The sequence below is a fragment of the Mastacembelus armatus genome, chromosome 22 (genome assembly GCF_900324485.2).
Source record: "Mastacembelus armatus chromosome 22, fMasArm1.2, whole genome shotgun sequence".
In the NCBI taxonomy this organism is placed as follows: domain Eukaryota; kingdom Metazoa; phylum Chordata; class Actinopteri; order Synbranchiformes; family Mastacembelidae; genus Mastacembelus; species Mastacembelus armatus.
The window spans coordinates 14,278,439-14,296,446 of record NC_046654.1 but is presented as its reverse complement, the minus strand read 5'-3'; the positions used below and the strand labels follow the sequence as shown (position 1 = coordinate 14,296,446).

General features: G+C 43.5%; 1 protein-coding gene across 3 annotated transcripts in view; it reads right to left on the bottom strand.

The window, feature by feature from the left end:
* Nucleotides 1–1,479: 1,479 nt before the first annotated feature.
* The window catches only part of ralgapa2 (Ral GTPase activating protein catalytic subunit alpha 2), a 79,885-nt gene continuing 63,356 nt past the window's right edge, over nt 1,480–18,008 (bottom strand). For 2 of the 3 annotated variants that reach the window (XM_026300285.2, XM_026300291.2), the window contains 2 exons: nt 9,276–9,397; nt 1,480–4,101 (listed from right to left, as the gene is read on the bottom strand). In XM_026300285.2, coding sequence (XP_026156070.1) covers nt 3,956–4,101; nt 9,276–9,397 — 268 coding nt within the window. In that variant the 3' untranslated portion in view covers nt 1,480–3,955. Of the gene's footprint in view, nt 4,102–6,223; nt 6,266–9,275; nt 9,398–18,008 lie in introns of all 3 variants that reach the window. The other variant, XM_026300287.2, reaches the window with a different exon arrangement.

The window sequence follows — 18,008 nt, the reverse complement described above, 5'->3', positions numbered from 1 at the left end:
TTCCCTGAGCTGAAATCCAGTCTTTAAAAGATCTTCCAACATTTAAAACAATCTTTCATCATTTCACTATTCTCCAGGTTCAGGCCCTGACTTCATTAAAAATGTTGGGACATTTTCTGTCTCTACCACACTCGGACTTGTTCAAAGTCCAACAGCAGAAAAAAAAACCGCAGTTTTAATGCAGCTTTTATAAAAGCGACCAGATGATTTCGATCTGGTTCCCAATGTGGGGTCCGCGGGCCCTCCGAGGACACCGACCGCCCTAGAAATAGTTTTCATATCTAAAAAGTTTTAACAGTCTTTATTCAGAAGCCTGTAACGTCTCATTTCCCCCCAACACCCCCCTCACATCGGCTCACACTCCAAAATAGCGCGAATCAATTTAGTCCTCGACGGGAGAAAGAAACCCCAGAAGCCTCCTCGGCCTAAACTCTGTTCTTCGATTCCTCTTTTATCAGCCTTATTCGCAGTGAATCACGGCTGCAGCGGCTCAATAGACGCCGTTTCGCTGCCACGGAGAAGTACTTAGGGCCTAATCATAAATTCCCTCCTTAATGCCATGTCAGGACATTACAGAAGGACAAAGAGGTGCACACATCTGGAGGGGTAAAACATCTGTCTACTGTGGGAAAGTCATGCGGCTCGATTTTGCTTTTTTATTTATTTTTTTTTTAGTTGATTTAAGACACATCAGTGGGTTTGATACACAACCTCCACAACCTGAAAAGCATTAATTTAGTTGTAATTTACCAGGAGGCCTCCAAAGGTGCAGAGACACAGGCTGGCAGGATAACCTGGATGATGACAGATTACAAAAAGTCTCTTCTCTTGCTGCTCCTGCTCATTTATACTCTGCACTTGTCCACAGACAAAGAGAACAACTTAAAAAAAAACAACAACAGACGTTTCTAAACCAGTGTCTCTCCACCCTAAAGGCATCAGTGATGATACATGAAGGCACAGAGGTTTTTGTAAGTGTGAAAACAGACTGCAGCCGCTGGTGTGACACCAGTAATCACGGGGACACCCAGCCACTGCTTGTTCTGCTGTAAACTATCAGAGTCAGGGATTGAGTCTAACAGCGTGGAGCTGGGTGAAAATGAGCTAACATTAGGCTTCTTTCTCACACACAACAGTTTCAGAGCTCCCATTACACTCAAGTGCTTTTCTTGCGTCTTTATGTGGCCCAGGTGAGGCCGGGCACCCGTAGGTGCTGCAACCATTGCACCTGTACCTCCCGGTGAGGTTCCCATTATGCTGGCCTACTCTAAGAGGAGCTGAGCAGCAGGGGAGACAGATGGGAGGAGGGTCAGGTTACCCCCGCTGCTGCTGTTGCTATAGCACGGTCGGGTCAGGGTCAGAAAGCCCATGGTAACACCACTATCATGTCAACACACACACACACACCACTCTGCACAACCTGAGGTTGCAGAATTATCTGATGTTGAGGAGAAAAAGAGAGAGAGAAAAACCAAGATATATAGAATTTCAAATCGATTTAATGAAATGCTTCAATTTTCACATTTCTAATAAAGATAGCAGGACTTCGGTCATTAAAAACAGTTTGATATGTTGACAAGTAATGATGAAATCTTCAAGCTTTTTTTTCCTCTTTCACTTATACAAAGATTATATTACAGACATTAATATATTTATATTCAGAGGACGCTGGGGCCCTCAATTTTGACACAATGTACAAGAATATCTAAAACCAGAAGAAAGAAAATAATAGACTAGAACTATCACTAGCTCATTTTCTTCACGTATATAAGACACACAATCCTTATCTTGGTCCAAACTAACATCTCCAGTGACTAAACCACCAAAAGGGGAGAGCAGACTCCCTCAACAGACACCGTCATCTATAATCTACAATCTTCTGAAGAGCATCCTGGGTGGTACCTTTTGGGGAAATGTGATCCAGGCCTGTCTATCTATACATTCTTAAAACAAACAAACAAACAAATGTGTGTTTATCTTTCACCACCTCCACCTTCCTGCTGTTTTCTGCTCGGGGAATGAACAAACCAAAGAAGGCGAGGTGTGAGAGGAGACAGAAAAATGGCAGGAGAGTGTGGGGAAAGTAAGGCGCAGTAGTGCAACAGATGGGGATAGTGTTGCAGCTTAGGTGGAGGCCTCAGAGGGTGTGAGTGTGTGTGTGTAGAGTGTGTGTGTGTGTGTGTGCTTGGAACACCTGGCTACCATGACGACCTGACAGAGGCAGGTTGGAGGAGTGAGAGCACGGGCCCTGTTGTTGCTAGGAGGGCTGTTAAGAGTTCAGCTCTGGCATGCCACCTAAACCCAGACACCAACCCCTCCTGTGCCCTCAGGAGGCAACGCGGGGAGAGGATCATGGGAAAGAGGAGGCGTCTCTGCCACTTGATTCCATTCACAGATAAAGACGGAGCAGAGCACCACCTATAATAAAGACTGAAAAACAAAGAACCCCATAATTCTAAATCCATCTGTTCTTGTTGTTTTTGTGGTGGGAAGCACAAAGCTGACCTTTAGAGACAGAGGGGCAGAAAAACGGTTAACGAAGAGATGTGATGCAGGGCGGCCATGGTTTGTCTCACATGATGAAGAGAGAAAAACTAAAATCTGATTATGGGGAGTGGAGCTGGTGTGGGACAGCAGCTTAGAGGACAGACATTGCACAGGCACTGTGGGAAGCTCCCTCTGAAACTCACACATACACTCAGTCCCACACACACGCACATACACGCGCATGCACACACATGCACACACCAGTGCATGGAGTTAGGGTTCACCTGAGGCTCTGGCGGTATTTTTCCTCTAAAGAGCACATGAATACATAAAAACACAACAGCATCAAAATTCATCAAACTGTCCTCTCACTATACATCTAACAATCACATCAGCAAATAAAACTTAAAGCGATTTGCAGCCAAGAACAAAGAGAAACATTCTACTTGGTCAGTGACAGTGAGTGCAAAAACGGTGATTGGGAATGTTGGAATGTCTCCGTCTTAGCTTGACGGCACAGGGAAACTGATGGCAGAGGAAAGAGACAGGAGGAACTTATTCAATTACCGGTGCAGGAGCCTATGTTAACAACATCAGAAAACAATTACAAACGCAGTCTTTTCTCATTCCAGTGGAGTTGCATATATCAAATCCTGACACAATCCATCGGAATTCATTTAAAAATGAAAATTAGAGTGATATATAAAAAAAAAAAAAAACAAAAAAAACAAAAAACTAAGCAGATTTAATTTCAGCTGAAATTAGAAAGATGTCATTGATTGTCCACTCTGGTTTCAGAATAATTAAAAAGTCTGACTGCATGTACTACAGGGACTCCCTGCCCAGCAAGTCTGCGTTTTAGAGGAGCGAGTACAGATCATACTGGGGAGGTTCTCCATGCATCCGTCTGTTCTCTTTTCCACTAGCGGAGGATGGTCCACACCAACCGGCCTCTAACTGGAGTGGGGTAACAGGAGGTAAAAAGGCAGACACGTTTGTAAATGGTTTTAGCATGATGCCATTCATGGCCGTGTCATTCAGTGCTTCGATACATTAAGTGTTGAGATGGACGAGAGAGAAACTAACTACCGTAACAACTTCCGTGTTTCTCTAGTGTGTGAAGACTGTGCTAAGAAAATTAAAGTGACATCTTTAGTCCAGGCTGCTTTAAGACCTCTCAGCTGACTCTTCCTATGCTGCTGAGACTGAGCATAAATAACCATCTCAGTTTAACACCACACAAAATGGAAATGTATCACCGAAATCAATGACCGCCACTTAAATTAAAAATTGTAATATGCTCCAGTTTATATGACACAAAATAAAAACATAGAATAACAATACACAGCAAAAGCCCCCCCCCAAAAAAATAAAACTCTTGCAGTCACAGCTGGGTGCGTGAGGTTCTTCGAGAAAAGATTAAAGGCTGCGCTCAGGGGTTTGGAGGGAAGTGGACGGGTTGAAGAGCTCAGGTGGAGGATTTGCTTATAGCGCTGGCTGATCGACGGAGTTTTCCAGAAACTCTGTTTTTTGTGGCACGGGGCATGGTGGGAGAGACCTGGTCGGCGGAGTCCATCGTTCCGGTTTCGGTGCTCACGCTGCTGGCGAAGGAGCCTGGGAAAGAGATGGAGGGAGAGTTTGTATAGAGAAAGAAAAAAAAAAAATAAAAGAGACAACGATGGAGAGAGGTGGAAATGGTTAGATATGGCAGGGGATCAAAGGGGCTTTGTTTGATTGTTGTATATCCCAGCATGCTTTGTCATGCATGTAGCTGCTCCCCAAACCAAGATTACCCATTTTGTAGGATTTCCACCAACATTCACAAACCTTACAATGCAAATGACAAAAAGTGTTAGGGTTTGAGTTTGTTCTGTCCCTTAAGTCATTAGAATAAAGACGTGAGAGAGCGAATAGGAATATTTCAGAAAACACATGCCTCTTTCACATGCTATAGAAAAGCAAAGGCTGATGAAAGAGAAGCTGCCAATCTTCCCAATAAGTGTTTCCAGATGATTATATGATATATAAAATTATAGCTAACCTTTGTAGCTATGGGTAAAAAAAAAAAACATATAAAAACTATATTCAGTTTGCAGTGTAACAGCAGAATGCTTTGAATGAAAATAAAATTACACATTATGCTTTTGTTGTGAACATGTGGAGCCTTCCCATTGTCAAACATTGTCCTTTTTCAAAAAAACTTCACATCCATGATTACTGGATGGCAAACAGCACTAAGCTGGGAGGTGGGCATGAAATGCTGGTGAGGACAATCATGTATTGTGAATGCCGCTCTGGCTTTCTCAGTGTGCCCCTGACCAAACCCAAAACGCCCACCCCCACCTCTGCCCCATGCCTCTAGTTTAAACAACTTTTCTGCTTTGTCGAGATGGCATCTGGTTGCCTATTTTCTTTCCTATCCTTTTATTTCCTGCCATTTTTCGGAGGCATCTCAAGTTGCAGCGGCTAAAAGGAATGGCAGATGGCTGGAGTAACAGACACTCAACAGCACAGTGGACACCGGCAGCATCCAGGGCTGCGGCTCACTGGGAGAGGAGGGTTGGGCTATATGGACGGATGGAAAACAGGGTGTGTGTGTGTGTGTATTGTGAAGGGGTAGAGGGGAGATGTGGGGTGTCTGAACATGCATTCTCAAATCTGCATATGAATATAAAAAAGGCTAAAAATGTGGGCTGGGCTTAAAACAAATCCTGCATTCCCATATTCTTCTACTCATTCCTGCAGTAAACACTTGGTCCTACAAACTAAGCATCTGCTGTACAAAACCTATGATAGAAAGGAGGAAGGCATCCACCTATTAAAGCTAATATACACAGACAATAGAGGTACAGTTCACCACCCACTCAACAGACAGGCCTGTTCGTTTAGCAGCCATTAAAACATGCTGCACTAAACAGTCATCACTCCCACTGTGGCACTTAACAACTGTGGCTGCATCAGCTTTTAAATAGCATTTCTCACTGTATGGCCTTACATAAAAATTCATTTTCATAGTAAGTTACTCAGAGAAAAAATAACCCAGACCCCAAAGAGGCTAATGTGTCATTATTATAATCATTATATCCCAGCATTTCCGCTCCTCGTGCAGCCCAAACTGCCTTATGTTGAGGTTACTTTCAGATGGAAAGAAGAAGGGAGAGACAGAGCAGAGAAAGGAAAACAAAGAGCGTCTTTAAATGGCCCTGCTATCCCATTGGTCCCCCCTGCAGCAGTTCAAACAAGGCTTCAGATGACAAAGACGTCTTCCAGTGCGGCAGGTGTTAGTCTCAGAGTCTGCCCCAGGCAAACAGGCACACTCCAACAGGAGGAAATGAGTAAGGGGAGGTGGGGGTCGGGGGGGATTGAGGGAAAAAAGGAAAGAAAGAAAAGAGAAAAGTGTTTGCTGGGGGAAGAGATAAAGGCGCGCCACATGCAGAAGCGAGAGCCAGAAGTACAGACGTATTGTTCATGCTGCTACTTAGTCAGGTGCTAATTGTCCCCAACGTGCATCACTCTCAATTACAAGCCTGGCCTAAACAGTAGGGCACCCCTCAAATAAACAGCCTGGTTTCTCTGTCCCCTTCCCTTTGACAGAGCTCTTAGTAAATAAAGCTTGGTTAGTACTGAATGGAAAAAAAAAAGAGGTGTTGGGGAAAACAGCCAGGATGAGTGAATGAACGAAGGGTAGGTAGGCCGTTGGACGGAAAAAAAGTTTCCGGTCTGACTTGGGGCTTACCTTCGCCATAAACAGTATTTGGACCTTTAAGATATTTTTAATCTAAAAGGGAAAAACAGAGTAGAGCATTACGTGAGAGAGCAGTGGACACAGCGACACCCACCATACCACACTGCAGCAGAACACAACACAATGCTGCTGGAAACTCTGAGGGGTTGCAGTGAAGGACACTCAGGCAGGGTGTGTGTCATTATGGTTAGTTGTTACTGGAAGGTTTAAAAGGTTAAAACAAAGGTTAATTGATTTGGATGATGTGTTAATCAACAAGTGCCATTTTTGGCGTTAAGGCACCATGGAGGCCATAGTCTGATGAATCAGTCCAATTCACAGATTTTGAGGGTAGGACAATTTTGAAATCCAAAGCACAAATGGTGGGTAGTTAACATGGCAACAACAGGTGGAGGAAACCACCAGCCTTGCAAGTACTGAGGGTTAGAGAGACAGAGTAAAAGATACTGGGGTCATGGGAGCTTAAAGTTGCTTTATCCCCCAGAGAGAACTATTGGCTTTCAATATGTAGGTCTACATTTTAAAAGACAACAAATAACAACAACAAAAACACTACAAATACAGCAAAGCAGTGCAGGGTGTAGCACAGTAATGGTGGAGCACTGAGGACGAAGTCATGGGTCCATATGACAGATGGACTAGATCATGCATGAAAACCATGAATCTGGATCGAGGTTGCAGGAATGTGGAGGACGAGGCTCTGCAGGACACTGACAAGGCAAAAAGGTAAAGAGATGGATGATTGACAGGAAAAGGGCCTTACACCAAACTGGTGAAACACTGCAGGAACGCTTCATTTAACAATTAGCATGCAGGGTCTGTGCTTGAATCCGAGCTCTGCTCTGCTTTAATGAAAGGGCTAAATCAAGCGCAACCTGCAGTTTTTTGGTGATGGTTGGGTTCACAGTGACCTAAACGAATGAGTGGATGTTAGTGTGCTGTTGCTGGGCGTCATGCCTAGTGTGGAGGAAGCAGGCAGAGTCTTACAGTCCAGTTTGGCCCAGGGGTACTCCATGTCCCAAACCATCCCCGGCCAACGCCTGCACGCTGTCGTGGAGCATGGATGACATGTTAGTGGCAGCGATGGCAGCCAGAGCAGGATGGACAGATAGATGGATGCACACACTTGCAATCAACCATACACACACACACACACACACACACCCACACACACCCACACACACACACACACACACACACACACGCACGCACAGGAGCGTAGTAGCACATTTTAGAAGGCTGAGAATGAGGAGAGTCAGCCAGCCATCACTGTCACATTAAAGCTATATGCTTGATGGGACACAGAGGATCAGGCGTGGTGAGACTACAGTGGCAAACGTAAGACAGATGCATTAAATGAGACATAAAGCATCAAACATGTCATGGTTGATTTTCACAAAGAACAAAAACATGTTAGCTACAATGACAAAATGCAAAAGAATAGAAGAGAACACATACAAACAAATGTGGTAGCTGAGACAAGTTTCTATAACTGAAACGTGTAATTGATTAATTGATTAGTTGACCGACAAAAAAATCAGATCAAAAACCTGCAACAATCTGAAGAATCACATAGTTAAGTAATTTTTTCATTTTAAAATGAAAATGCGATTTGAGAAATAATTTAACTACATACAACAAAGTGCGTGACTTACAGGTGAGCCTTAGATACAATATGACTGGACAAGGACTTACAGTACACACTGCGCCATAATAATCTAATAAACTATGTGTAGATTCTGGAGAATTACAAATTGCCATTCACAACGAGTTTCCGCAGCAGCGAGGGTGACACAACAGTCTCACAGACTTCATTACGTTATGGCCTCTCACATTAGCCCCGGCATACGTCCGATGCTGTGAAGCATTAATCTAAAGTCTGGCTAACCTCCGCCCGTGTGGCTGCACGGGAACCCATGGCTGAAATACACCACATCACCTGCTAATAGATTTGAAGGACACGGCTCTGGGTGACTGCAATATTTTCTTCCTCCTTACTCTGTATCTATTTTTTCTCTTTTAAACTGATTTGGTCCTGATGATGAGAGGAGCTGACTACATGTCAGTCTGGGGAGATTTTACACCTCTGCAGGAGAGATGGGCAAATACTATGGTAATGTGGCTGACCACCTCTACTCTGCGTGAATATCACACCTGCTGTCTGACAATCTAAAGTCCTACACAAACACAGCCAAGCCTGGAAAATTCAGACAGTTAATTTTCACATGCTGACATGCACAACAGAAAAATTACATCAACTTTAAAATGTCTATAAAACACATACGCATTGACAGATTTGAAAATGAGCAGATATCTATGGTGTGGTATTGTGGAGAGCTTTTCTTGTCAAAACAGAACGTGTGTCGGGACCCAATAGAGTGGAAAAGTGCAATCCTGTATTGATTTCAGTGCTGTTGCAGATCGATCAGAGCTGGTACAAGTAGGAAGAACAAGATAAGACACATTTTCCATTCAATTCATCATGGACTGATAAGAGTGCTGTGCTGACATCCGCGAGCTGCTGTTTGTCGGCTGGATCTCTTAAGTGTTGGTGAATGAGCTCACGAAGACGCACACGCACGCACACGTGCACTCTGCAACCGCCATTTAACAAGGCTGCTTATATTCAGAGGGAAGCAATTGTATGGAAAGATGTAGTTTGAAACGAGATGAACAAAGTAGCATGAGTGGGGCTTGAGGAAGTGGAGAAGCATGGTGTTTGAAGTCAGTCGGATAGCGTGAAGAGCCAGGGCCGGTCGTTTGATATTCATCAGTGAGCGTAGGCGTGGAAGAAGAGTGGAAAGAATGAAGGTGGTGGAGGAGGAGGTGACACGGGAAAACAGGTGTATTGTGGAGAGGGAGGAAGAGGAGAGACTGATATGGAAAAAAGGCAAGAACAGAGATAGTGATGAAGAAGGGGGAAGGAAAACATCTGGGGAAAGAGTGGAGATGTGATGAAGCAGTAGTGAGATGGAGAGACAGAAAGAATTGGAGTGGAAAGAACATAAAGGAGGGCTGAAATGTAGTGTGGTTCATTTCTCACCTGTCCCACTCATTGGGTAGCCAGGAGAGGGGGAGAAGACCTGTGAGGCAAAGTCTTCAAAGGTCATGACCTCTCTGTGGTTCTGAACAATAGTCTCCAAGTAGAGAGCCCGCTCCTCATAGCTGGTTAGCACAGGTTAAGGGATAAAATGAAATGGTGTTGCAGACAAAAAGCAACAAAGCAACAATGTAAAATTAGTATCCTGCAATTCAATTTAACACAAGATAATCACATTTAAGAACACATATATTTAGGCGATTAGTAAGAAACACACCATAGCAATAGTTACAAATGCAATTCTTTTATTGCCGCACCGCACAGATACACTGTGAAATGCAGCTTTAGTGGACAGGGTGGCTCCACCATCAGCAAGCCAGCCAGGAGCAAAGATGGAACAATCAGCCATACCACACAGTCCCAAATGAGAAAGCGGTCTCCAAAATAATCATAAAAAAGAAAGAAAGAATACATCACTGCTGGCATGATGCTCCAAACCTCTCCTCTCCCCCTTTCTCGTCCCTCTCTTCTCTCTAATAGAACCCCTGCTGCAGGCAGCATGTCTAGGACCACCCTCCCCGATGTGCTGCCTGCCACTTCTCCGTGCCATCAGGGGGAAAATTGGAGCCATTTGAAATTCAGAGTGACAAGCAGTGACTGGAGCCTGGGCAGCCAGCATGCAGAATGGATGGCCGGATTTGAAACAGGAAAGCTCAAATAAATAAATAAATAAATACATAAGCTTGCAAAATGGCTGCAGGGTGAGGGTGGAAAACATTCTGATGGCCATTATCATTTCATTATCATAGATATATTGTGCTATGTCTGTGCTGTGTCTGTTGTGGAATGGAGGCAAGTGCTGGATAAAATATGGTGTAGGGAACTATTGGAGTAAAAAGGTCTATCTGATGGCATAATGATAGTAAGCTGAGATTTAAGTGTGTGAGCATGTTTGACAATGAGTCTGATTATTCCCATGCCATGTCTGCTGTGGCCGTGTTTCCGTGATTGACGACACCTAACAAATTGCTTGACAAACACATGCACTCTCATAAGCCTCATAAGCACACATCTCTGGTAACTGAACAGTGACACCTCCTCCCCCTCCTCTCATTATAGCTGCCAGGGTGGAGTGGCATTGGGCTGCTGCTGACGCCAAGGCTGAACCAGGCTGAGCTGAGATAGACTGGACTAGGCTGAAAGGCTCTGGTCTGGGTTAGATAGATAGGACGAGACAGTGACTGGGCAGGGGGCCGGCAGTGGGCACATGCCGCCACAGCAGGGGCCAAGGCAGCCATGACCAATGGCTCTGAGTGGAAGCGTGGCAAAGAGGGTGTGACGGGCACCTGAGCCGGGACACACCAGAGGGGACAATGGCCAAGCTGCTCATAGGGACAGAGATGGACAGAGGGCAGAATAAGACAAAGCATAGAGTAAATGAGAAAGAAATGCAGTAAAATGGGTTTGGATACTGATGAAAATAGCAGTGATCTTCAGTTCCATCTGCCTTTTCAAATAAATAACTACAATTATTTGTTAGTCTGCTATTGTCTATTTAAAAGCAAAAAGGAAAATTAGCATTATTTTACCATGGGAAGCAAATATTAGAAAAACACTAATGAGGGTAGGCTAAATTACTCATGCTCCTCAAACAGAAATAGTTGACCTGTTCCATTAAAGATGTTGAAGAAATCTACTCTGTTCAGTGATTTTTTTTAACATTTCACAGCAAAATGAGCAAAATTAACACATGATCTGAACACTTGTCATGACAGAACACCAAGAAATCCATTAAAATAATAGTCATAAAATGATAAATAGAAAGGCAAAAGAAAAAAAAAAAATTAAAGAATTAAATAGACTTGTCGGCTAATCCAATGGATCCAACCGAATGCTCTTTACAAGGCCAACATCTGCAGAGCAGCATGACTGCATTCACGTAAAAGCACTTCCCTGTGAGCTCTGTATGTGGCTCCCATACCAGCCAGACATGCAACATCACTGTTTCCTATCACTTGCCCGGACAAAGAATGGGCATCCCAGGCTCTGTTGCCATGGTAACCCGGGTCACAGTTCTGTGTAGTGGGTCATATCCAGGGTTTTATGGATGACTAAGAGAGAAAGAAGGTTTGCAAAAAGAATTAAGTGTCCCCAGATAAGTGCTAAGTGGAACACAAAAAACAGGAGAGGGAATGTACTGATAAAAACAAATGAGAGAAGTTAGAATGAAGCCAATAAATGAAGACAAGGAAGGACAGGGAGAGAGAAAGAGAACCTCAGCACAGCGTGGGTCAACAGAGCCATATGGCTGTCCATTATCAGAGATGCAGATGACTGAAGGCCTGTTATTGAGATTCCTAAAGCAAATATTGACTCCAGCTGGAGCAGACGCTCTCTCCGACTCTGACACACGCCTCTCCTCCACTTCTCCTTCCGCTGCCCTCTATCCAAGTTGGACAAATAAATTATAGTGTGTGAGAAAAAAAAAAAAAAAAAAAAACTTCAAAGAATAACATTAAGGGAGATATTGCAGAATTATCAACAGACAAGAGAAAATATATAGCAGGCAGCAGTGGAGAAGGACAAGAGGGATGGTGGTGGTGGCTGTGGGGGGCAGCTAATAAAAGGTATTTTGGAGATGAGTGCAACCAAGAGCCATAATCAGCTCACTAAAGTAAATGTACGATGCTATCTGTGGGTAAAAACATAGCCGCGCAGAAAATAAGGCCTGATGTACAGTGATGGGTTATCTTTCCTCCCCTCTCTTATGCTCCCTCATCTTTCTGCTTGTCTCTAATTACTAAGCCATGGGCACAGCTTGTTCCGCTGCATATGCACAGACGCTGCTGTCTCCACGCAGTAACTTAATCAAGGGACACCTTCGGAACACAGACTCTGTCCATATCATGGACACCAAATCTGTTGACTCTGACCTACTTTTTGACGAAAAAGCCAGCTACAGTTAACAGCTTACAGCTACAGCTTACTTTGTGTTTTTTGACAAACTTTTCTGGAAATTAAAAATCTTAGGTTTTATGAAAACGTTCTGTATTATGAAAGCCTTTCTAAAGAATATTACTGCGTCATGTAAAGCTCCAGTACATTTTGCGCTCTAGAAAATTCTCATAAAGCTGGGGGTGAAATATAAAAAGGAGAATGCAGACAGATCTACATTTCCACAGATGGACTGCAACTCAATTCACCCGTGACATAACTGTCATTTACAGCCAAACTGGGCAGACAAGCAAGACAAACCAGTGTGTGGGAGGAGAGTGTGCCGTCCACTTTGGGAATTTCCAAGGAACCCCCTACGTTCCGAGCGGCTGCATTCCTATTAGGGAGAAAAGAGGGAAACCAATGTAATGTCTATGGAGCGTGGCAGCTATTGAGATAGTAATGAAAAAAAAAAAAAATCTCCCAGGTCTGAGTTACTATATAACAACTTCAGTTAGGACACTGATATCTGGAGGCATGAAGGTTTGTGGGTAGGGTCTTATGAGGGTGTGGAGGGAGAAGTGCCTATAAAGAGAAAAGCACAATTTACTAACTACGTTTACATATGTGTGATAATGTCTTTTAATAATAGATAATGATCCTTTTCCAGCTGGTCCCCTGCTTGCCCTCTCTTTCTTTCTTTCTTTTTGTTACTACTAGCGGTAAAGACTTGCACGCACACACACACACACACACACATTAGTACAAATACACACAGGCACAAGCACATAAAATGCCATGTATATGTCAAAAAATGTTTTATGTGTCTAAATAAACACTCCAGAGGACAGACTCAAACAGCATCACACCTGTGAAGGCATATGTGCATGATTATATGGATCAATATATGTGTACATGCATATGTATCTGTGGGTGTGCTCACAAATGTATACATATGCATGCATGCTATCCAGATGGTAGGGGGTAGCACTGGGGGAATAGTGGGGGTCAAACATCTTTATGGATCAAAGCCAAGGTCAGGGCAGCTGCAGTGGCCCATGTTCAAGGTGAATGGAGGCCTCAGATGGCCCATCATTAGCAGGCTGCTTCATCCCTGCTGGACCCCCTCACTCAACTTTGCCAATCCTCACCGTCAACACTCTACCTTTTGCTCTCTTCACCCATAGTGACCTGCAAGTGCCTGTCTACTGGGATCCATTTTGTGCCACAAGCAGACACATACACATGCTCACACATACGAGTGGGTGCATAAGTAGGAATGCAGGTTCAGCACGTCCACTAACAGCCTCCACACGCACACGCACACACGCACGCACACACGCACAGTGCTCCCTGACCTCTGAACTAGTGTCTCTCTTGAGAGCAGAATCCTGACCATGCAGTCTCAGTCTTTGTGTTCCTCAGTCTCCCTGCTGACAAAAGGCTTTGCACCTCTGACACACACACACACACACACACACACACACACACACACACACACACACACACACACACACACAGAACATCTTCTAAACACACAAAGACTTTAAACACTCAGCCCCAGCAGGGGCATTTATGCATCTTGGCTTCAGAAAGCTGTCCTTCACTTAAAGCACTCTAAATATAAACTGGTAAGAGATGGTGTTTCCTCACCGCCAGCACACTTGTGTGTATTCTTGATGCAAAATACATCAATTTATTTCTTTTCTTATAAGACAGTAAATTATCTTGCAACCTGCATCATTAATATCCGTGTTTTAAGTGCAAGAGGTTCTCCCTGCATTTCACTAGAGCACTGCAGCATTTCTTAACTGTATAACAGCCAATGTCAATTAATGGAACAGTCTGACCCTTTAGCAGCAATGTTTATTGCTTCTCCCACATGCTTGTGCTCATATGTATGCATGCCTATGCCAGTAAGGCACCAGATGGAAACAAACAGAAAATTGCATAGCTCAATTGATATGGCAATAGAGAAGAAACAAAGATATTTTTCATTTACCAGTCTTTGCTAGAGGACCACCTGCCTGGACTCCAGTAATGAAAACTAATAATAACCACAATGCAGTGTTTTGAACAAAGCACTAAAATAGATTTTGGAAAAGGCATTATTAAAATTATTTAAGAACTGAAGGATCACAAAAACCAAGGGCACTGAATGCCAGTGAAATGCAATAAATCATGAGAATTGTTTCTAGAGATCAGTGACATTAATGTCATAAAAATCCTGGTCAGAAAACACAAGATCACCGTATAAGTGACCATCTGGAGTTTGGAAATGTTGGTTTAAAAATTTTGAGAGCATGACTGGAGAAAGAATTACGTGATCTGAAGCCAAGTGAACACCAGTCCTATATCTGGTAAAACAAGATAACGCTCAACACCTCAGGACTACCATCCAAACAGTCAATCGCACTGGTTGCAGCTTCGTGCTGCAGGGGTGGCTGTCAGCAGTCGTAACTGGGAGACTGGTCAAGACCACAGTGGTTTCAGGCCAAGTGTCCTGGATTATCCCTGCCAAAATCCCAGAGTAGAACCACGTTTTGTGCTTGAGTTGCACAAAAGTGTTTAGAGAGACAGTTTTTGGTTAACAGTCTAAAACTCTGTTTTTAAAGTGATTCTACAAAAGAACTAAAAGAATGAGCCAGAGATAGACATACTTAAACACTTCTGTTGATAATGATTAGAAAAGAAAAGGCACCTTAGAAGGATCGTGGATGCCACATACTGAAATTTCAATACTTATGCTCTGTTTTTATCTACATCTAAGTCAGTAGTCACATACTGTGTTGCTGCCCCAGCACCCCAACTTTTTTATGTTGAGTTTAAAAGTGCGTGGTATATAAGGCTGAAATTTCTCTGCTAAAATGGAAAATTGTCACAGTAGAAAGATACATATAGATGAAGTCAACTTTGACAAAGTGACAAAAAATATGGGCTCTTAAAGAAGTTATTGCTTTTAGATGGCAGGCAATGTTTTTTCAGAACTATGCCTTCTACGTTTAGAAACTGTGCACTGGATGTGAAAGTATGTTGGCTGAAGTCTAATATAGACTTTTAATCAAAAGTCTCACTTAAACTTGTCCCAGTCATGACATACTGTAAATGCACATTCTCCTATTATTATATTCAGAAAGGACACATGCCTCCCAAATTCATAAGCTGGTTAAATCTGAACATGTATTTTGATTACCACGTATTTTCCTTCTTGATTTCATTATCTTTGTTTTTAGTGTAAAACACTTTGTAATCACAATTACTAAAAGTTATTAACAAAAGAAAATTACGTAAAAAACTTTGCCATGCATGAGGTGAAACCACTCCTGTGAGCCTTAGGCCTCCACAGAAGAAGCCAAGGTTAATCCTGTTTGTAGAAGCACTGGCGGTAAAAGGGGCTCTTGTAGTGAAGAGGGACAGTTTAGAGATGAGGTGGAGGGTGGCTCGAAATGCTTGACCCCCTCCTCTCTTAGCCCCACATCTGCCCATTAACCTCGGCCAATCAGCTTGACCTTGGTGAGTAGAGGCGCTCATGAGTAGCTCACAGCGCCATTGACTCCCAGCAGTCAAATAATTGGCCTGTTAAGAGGAAGGGATTGGGGAGTGCTTGACTGTGTCAGGGTGGCAGCGCGAGCAGGGTAACAAAGCAGATATGGTCTTTTTTTTGTTGTTGACAGGAATATTATCATGGATATTCATAGCTGATTTATTAAATGTTACACACATACTGTTCCTCCATATGAATACATTCAGGGGTTAAGTCTTCTGCATAGGTGGTGAACTAAGAGGAAAAAGGTGTCAGAATTAAAAAATGATTGGTGGCAAAGCAAGCTAGACACACCTTCAAATAACACATATATAGCCTGCTGTAACCAGTCATTACACTGGGTACAACGGAGGTAATGAAAGCAGGCTGGTGTGATATGAACATGTTTAAATCAACAGGGAATCCTAGTGCCAACTCCAGGAGGAACTGATATGGAGAAATGGATAAGGCTGCATATGGATGAACTGTGACTCATTATGGAAAGAGATCAGAGGAAGAAAAAAAATGGCAGAGAGGCATAGAAATATAGAGAGAGGTGGACACACAAAAACAAGGGATAGAACTATGGAAAAACAAGGCAGAGGGGGTCAGATGAAAAAGTGTATGGGAAGAAAGAGGGATAAAGCTGAGCAGGTGTTGATTGGAGAGAGGCCGGCGGTGAGTGCCAGTGGTACCTGTTGTCACAGTGAGGGCTGAGGTGTGAAGTTCGTCTCAGCAGAGGCCCTCAGAGGTGTGAGGTGATTATGGGAAAACGGGGAGGAAGACAGAGACATTTAGACGAAGAGAAATGGGCAGATAGAAAGATAGGGACAGAAGAGAGTGAATGTGGCAATAAAGCTGGCTGCAGGAATAATGGCAGAGTGGGAAGGAACAACAGACTGGGATGGATAAAGTGAGAGCATGTATGACAGCATCTAGCCAGTAGGGTGATTGTACAGTGTGTGTGTGTGTGTGCCCCACTCCCATTTTACATGGCAGCTACTCAGACCTTGGTGTCTCATTAAACAGCTTTTTGCTGTAGACACAGCAGCAGGACAGAAAATGTCTGAATGTGTCACAGATGCATTATGATGAGTGGAGGTGTTTGTGTGCTCATTTTCTGGGTGAGTATAGACATACACAACATCAGATGCTCTAGAGGAATAGCTGGTTTCAGAGTGTTTTAACAAGTAGCTTAATTAGGAGCGGGTCCAGGAAACTGGAGCTCAGGAGCCCCAAAGGAGTTGGGTCAAACTGTAAGCCCAGGTTAATGACACCTCCTGAGGGGTGAGTTTCCCACAGCAAGAGCTTTCTAAGCTCCAACCTCCACACCTCTCTACCGTCCATCTGGCATTCAGACAGTGGGATGGGAAGTTATGGCTGTGACATCACTCCTAACCTGTGACATCATCACTGCCCATCAGTGACTTCACATAGGTTTTCCACAGCCACAGACAAAATCTGATGTCTGTTAGTTGGCATGAGCAGGTTATTTATGAGCTGACTCCAGGAAGTAGTCACCCATTTTCTCAACTGTCTGGCAGCCCATGATTCCTCTGGGGGGCACTAAAAATTGATTTCCGCTCCACTACAAATCATAAGACGAGCACCTACACCAAATTCAATGTTGACCCCTAAACTATGTTAAAACCCACTGATTGTTGGGGGTTCACAGAATATAAATGACATAGCAACAAGTCATCCTCACACACCACACACTCAGGACAGCTACAAGATACCTGGTGACATCACCATTTGTTGTAGTGCAGTTTGTTCACCACAACATGACTGCCATCAAAGCTTTCTGGGCTTGTGTATTCAGATGAGCTGAGTCTGTAACCAATCTCCTTTTCAAAGGACTCTGGTCTCCATTGATGAGTCCTAACGCAGCAGCCTTAGATGTGAAACACAATGGGTCGACATGATTAATCAAACACAGGCCCATTATAGCCAGTCACACAGGCCTCCACCGTGCATTAACTGAAAGTCATAATAAGATGAGCTACAAAAGGCTGATAGGGATGAAGATTAACAGATACAATTCTGTGACTGGCTGGGTGAGAGTTCTCTCTCAAGGTCTCTTTTGTCAGTGATGATGGCCAGAGTGACATGAATGCCACAGCCTTCTGGAAACATTATTAGGTTGGGACAAAGGTGGGCATCTTATGAGTTATCTGAGGTGAATATGCATCACATTTTTCCTTCAGTTCCTGCTATTTGAATTGTTCAGAATCGAGCAACAGCACCTATCTGATCTCAATTTGAACTTTTAATAAAAA